Raw genomic sequence first — 5,811 nt, 5'->3', positions numbered from 1 at the left:
TCCTTTGACTCTTTTTGTGATTCTTTAATAAGAGAACAATAAAAACTCTTACACCTTGGTCTTCTTAATCTTGGAAACTCTTCCAAGAAAGCATTTGCCGCCCAGCAGCAACCAAATTCAAAGAATCCTAAGAAGTGAAAAACTTCGAATCCACGGAATGTGATTGTCCACCATTTTCATCTAATATAATATGGATAGATGTGGGTCAGGGTTGTCCTTGTCATCGAAATAGCTTTCATTCAATAATTGAATCTACGACTATGGCAGCCTAAGTGAACGACAAATGAACATATGCGTTAAATGACTTGACTCGACTCTGAAGTTTAAACCACACGTTCCAAATTAGCAATTGCGTTTGACCATTTCCTGTGTAAAATTGTCCCCAATAAGATCTTATAAATTTCAAACAATCTTTGAACAGAGAGCACAAGCAATTGTGTCTGACCATTTCCTCTCCAAAATTCTCCCCAAAAAAGATCCTATAAATTTTAAACAAACTTTGCACAAAGAGCTCAAGCTGCGCCTGCGCCTAGTTTTAATCGCTTCCACTGAATGGCATTGAACAGAATAAACCCACAAGCTGAGTACACAGAAATGAGTGTTTTGGATTTACTCGACGATCTCGAACCCTCCTTCTTCACACGGAATTGGCGGCCTCATACCACAAGAAATTGCAGTCCCGAAGAAGAAAACTTCATCCGGACCGCAATCACGCCCGAATTGGTCGATGACTGCAGACTGGAAATGGAGAGGCCGGAAACACCGATACCTGCCGTTAAGTCCTGCCGTCCCTCGCTCTCCGTCTCCGTTACTCGACATCAATGTTTAGACTGGCAAAAAATTCCTGTCGATTGGGGACTCAAGAATTCCATGACGCCGTCTGCGAGCCCTTGTTTATCTGCTGCCTGGACGAAGCTCCCGTTAGATGTGAACGACTCGGAAGACATGGTTTTGTACGGGATTCTCAAGGAGGCCGTCAACAAAGGATGGATGCCCGGAACGCCCGAGGAAGAACCGGTGACGGAGATCAAGAAGGAAGCGGCTTTTTTCGTCAAAAGAGAGGCGGACGTCTGTCAAGAAACTGAAGCCACACCGCCACCGCCGCCAAAGAATGTGGGGAGGCATTACAAAGGTGTGAGGCGGCGGCCGTGGGGAAAATTTGCGGCGGAGATAAGGGACTCTACGCGGCAGGGAGGTAGAATTTGGCTGGGCACCTTCAGTACCGCTGAGGATGCTGCGGTCGCATATGACCGTGCCGCTTACGAGATGAGGGGCTCTAGGGCATTGCTTAATTTCCCTCTCCAGGTTGGCACCCTGGAGGAGAGTAGTACATGTAACACGAAGTCCTCCTCAGAAAAGGTGGAGAGTGAATGGAGTAGGAAGAGGGAACGTGAGGAAGTGCCGAGTGGTAGTGAAGTGATGAGACAATGCAAACTGAGATTGGAAGATAGCAGCAATATAGGTAACCAAATGGTTGAAGAGGTTCTGTGTGGGAAGATGGCAACACCGTCACTCACACCCAGTGGCATCGACATGAGCTTCACTGGTTTCTTATACTGTGGACACCTACGGGTGAATTGAGATCTTTTCGGAAATTTGTATATTCTTTTGATATTTGTCTAAAGTTTATATCATTGATTTCTACACCCGCACCTTGTGGTTTAATCAGCCAATGCTTCCCAAACAATTTAGATGTTAATTTACATTATAATATAAAATAGAAATTTAAACGATAAAATATAAATGTTATTTTCAATTATTTTTAATTATAATGTAAATATTAAATTTTATTTTACAAACAGATAATTAATTAATTATTTATATTGGTTATTAATTTAATTAATAAAAAAATTTAAAATCAATTAATTACCTCAGAAACAATTTCATATTTACATTTTTATTTTTTCAAATAAATAAATAAAATCTACCAATTTACTTCAATTATGACACATTTTTATTATGAAAGCTCCTTTTTTTTAAAGTTAAATTCCCAAAATATATTTGTATATGATATGACAATTTTTTATCGTTCAAATTTTATTTTTTTATAAATAAATATATAAGATAAATAAAAAAAATATTTACCATATAATTAATTAATTTTTTAATTAAAAAGTTCAAAGTAAGTCAACATATAAATCTAGCTTTTTTTTTTTTTTAAGTATTTTTATTTTTCATTCTATTTTCTAAAATTTGAAATTGTATATAAAAATGATAAGATTAAAAATAATTTGGAAATTGTATATAAAAAAGATAAGATTAAAAATAATAAAATAAAATAAATTTGATTTAATTAATTTTTATGATTTTTTTTAAATTTTAGTCATCCCATCTTTATCCTGAGATAAATATTTTAATATTTATTATAAATTAATGTTATTTGATATTTATCAATTATTTAATATATTTTATTAATTATTTAATATAAGTCATATAATCATATAGACTTCTTAAGCTAGCTTTAAATTCCAGCCAAAACCACCTAAGGCTCAAACGAGGTTGGTATAAAGACACTAGGGCCTGGTTAAACCATTGGGAGATCGACGAGAATGTTGCATTGCAAAACATTAATAACATTAAAAATATTATTACTTCTAAGTTCAAAGAAAAAATGTGGTGTGAGAAAGATTTAGCAGCTAAAAGAAAATTAAGATATTATAAGGAGGTCATCAACCCCACCGTAGAAGATCAAAGTATCTCTTTGTTTTAACTAGCTCAAAGAAGAAAATTAATATAGCCAACATTAGAACGAACTCTCATGAGCTCCATAGTGAAACGGGTCATTGGGCAGTGCCTAAAACACCATGGATGGAAAGGTTCTGCCATCTCTGTGAGAATACGAACATCCAGGATGAAAATCACTTCCTCTTAGAGTGCCCCGCATACAACCACATTAGATATCAGTGTCAAAATCTTTGTTGTGATACTAACCTTCCTAGTCTTTTACGTTGTCAAAATTACAATGAGCTCGGGAGGCTTCTCTCCAAGCTTTTTAAGCGTAGGAATAAAATGTTAAATCAAACTAAATAATTCATTTCTTAAACCCTGATAAACCAAAATTTGGCCTGAGCGGAAATTAACCACCATCATCATCATATAAAAACATTAATCTTTTAATTAATTAGTTTCTTAAATCAAACCTAGTTTTTTTAATTAATATTATTTGATAAAAAAATCCTTTTACGCTGTTTTATCTAATTATCATTCCGAAACCGTGGAAAGGTACTGAGCTCACTAATCCATAACCGCTTTATCATTGACCTAGTCCTTGGCTGAAATCGTATGCTCACAACTTTTGACAAAAGCCTTGATTTCATGATTGCGGAATGTCTATCTAAACACCTGTGGAAAATAAAAAAATATAATCATTTTCATAATTGTGATGAAGGATGAGGTTGGCTGGAAATACCACGTGAATTTGGCATATAATGCAACTTTGTGCGTGCGTTGAAACCATATTTGGCACCACTCAGATTATAATAAATATAAATGGTTACAGCAAAAAGTTCAGAAATATATATGTATATATATATATATAAAAGTCTGTAGTCAAAGAAAATAAAATAATATTTTAAATCTAAATAAAAATTGATTTCGACAACCTGTTGTTTAATTGGTCAATACTTTCCAAACCATATAGATATTAATTTACATTATAATATAAAATAAAAGTTTAAACATTAAAATATAAATGATATTTTTATAAAGAAAATTAATTATATAAATATTAAATTTCATTTTACAGACAGATAATTAACTAAATAATTATATTTATTATTATTAATTATTTATTTTTATTTTAATTAATTAAAAATTATAAAATCAATTGATTATATAAAAAGGGAAAAAATCACATTTTTAGTTATTTTTTCCAAATACATATAGATAAATAAAAATCTACAAATTTATTTATAATATCACACCTTTTTTATTATTATTAAAATTAAATTCCTAAAATAAATTTGCCTATGATATGAGAATTTTTTTATGGTTGAGAATTTTTATGGTTGAAATTTTATTTTTTTATGATAATTTTTTATTATAAATTAATTTTTTAAAATAAATTTGCTTATGATAGGGCAACTTTTTAGCGTTAATTTTTTTTATTAGTAAATTAATAAGAAAAAAACAATATTTATTATATATATTTAAATATTTTTTCTTTTATTTTTCATTGATTTTCTTAAAACCTAAAATCATATATATAGAAAAATATGATTAAAAATAATAGAATAAAAAATTTAATATTTCATTTTAATTATTAAATTAATTTTATTATTTATTTAAAAAATTAAAGATTCACAAAGTTTCAATTTTGTTTTTATAACCATTTGATTGAAGATTTAACAAAATTGCTTAATCTCTTCTAAATCAAACTTTTTTGAAAAAGAATAAATATAAAATAATGTCATGGGTTCAGCCAACAACAGTGATTTCTTGTGGCTATCAAACTACCAAACTCAAGATTTATCAATAAGAAAATGAGATAATTTCATTTGAAAAATAGATTTAAAATCAAAACAAAAATATCATTTGAAAAGTATTTACATTTATATTTCATTTAATACTTCAAATTTCATTATTTCAGATTATTAAAACAATCCATTACAATTCCCTCATCAAACAACCTTTGTCTTCCCTATTAGATCCATATTTACTCTTAAATGCCTTTTATATATTTAAGAATATAAATTTCCTTGCCATTTAAGAACTCTTTTGAATTAGGGTTAATTATACATTTAAAAGTGTAAGTTTTCTTGTTGCTTAAAAGTTTTTATCAGTTGAGATATTTTTTTACTATAGATAAGTAGATGGTATGAGGTGATTAAATTTGAAGGGTTGATCTTAATTTTCTTTGGAAGGACATATCTTCATTTAACCCTTCAAAGATGAAATGTTATAAAAAAAATTCTACTTCTATTGACAAGTGAATGTTAAATAAAAGCGTCATCTACAAAGGCGACAAATTTCCCTGGACTGCCAAAAATGGACAGAATCCACTATTTTTTTTTTAATCTAACAGTAGGAGTGTTTGAATCGTGTTTTTTTTTTATGGAAATAGATTCAGTGTCGTCAAAAACCCCTAGGAACCCAAAATCTTGAAGCTTGACAACTCTAATTTGGATTTACAAAAATTTCTGCCGGATTTTATCAAAATTGTGCCTAAATTTCCATAGTTTTCTGGACAAATTTGAAGCCTCGTTGTACTAGCTCATTAGTCACATCTTGTGGCGGCCACTTGTCCTTCCGTTCAACCAATTAAGCTTTCTTCGAGAGGATATAATTATCCAAAACCCTGAACACTAATAATAACTGGAAATCCTACATTTTAGCTTAAATAATTAGTGTCTTTATTATATGTATGGTTTATATCCTAACACAATATTGAACAAGGACGTCTTTCAGATTTTTTAATGCAAAATTGAATAAGAACGTATTTCATACTTTGTTATCATTCTTATGAAGATAGAGAGGTTGTTATGGATTTTGTTATCTCCTAGGTGATCAATCGACAGAAGATGCATTGTAGCAGATGCATGGACAATCACTACACTCTCATAGATGATCAAAAGAGGTAAGAGATAGTAGCAGCTGCATGGATAGCCCCTGGCACTCTGTATCCTTAGGGATGATTCCCTAAAGAGGAAAAATCAAAGTAACTCTTTGTACAAAGACCTTTGTAGCCTTCTACAATTTATGTATTAATATATTTATGTAGTTTTTTAACCCAATAAGGTTTTCTCTAGTTCAAGTCATTGGATAGTTTGAGGTAGAGTGGATTCATTTTTACTTGGTTATTCGTTTTTATTT

The 5,811-nt window shown here is 30.7% G+C and overlaps 1 protein-coding gene across 1 annotated transcript; it reads left to right on the top strand.

Annotated features, from left to right (window-relative positions):
• Positions 1-449: 449 nt before the first annotated feature.
• Positions 450-1,581, top strand: LOC149225333 (ethylene-responsive transcription factor 1A-like). The gene has a single exon (XM_089375071.1). It carries the CDS (start codon positions 553-555, stop codon positions 1,579-1,581), a length of 1,029 nt encoding a protein of 342 aa, XP_089231197.1. The 5' UTR covers positions 450-552.
• Positions 1,582-5,811: the final 4,230 nt, after the last annotated feature.

This window comes from Pinus tabuliformis, chromosome J, assembly GCF_031772625.1.
Source record: "Pinus tabuliformis cultivar Carrire ecotype Pingquan chromosome J, CPIR1, whole genome shotgun sequence".
In the NCBI taxonomy this organism is placed as follows: Eukaryota; Viridiplantae; Streptophyta; class Pinopsida; order Pinales; family Pinaceae; genus Pinus; species Pinus tabuliformis.
The sequence above is the reverse complement of the archived record's forward strand: the minus strand, read 5'-3'. Positions and strand labels throughout refer to the sequence as shown.

Coding starts and splice junctions, on each gene's coding strand:
- LOC149225333 (XM_089375071.1), top strand. CDS start 553: ATGGCATTGAACAGAATAAACCCACAAGCTGAGTACACAGAAATGAGT.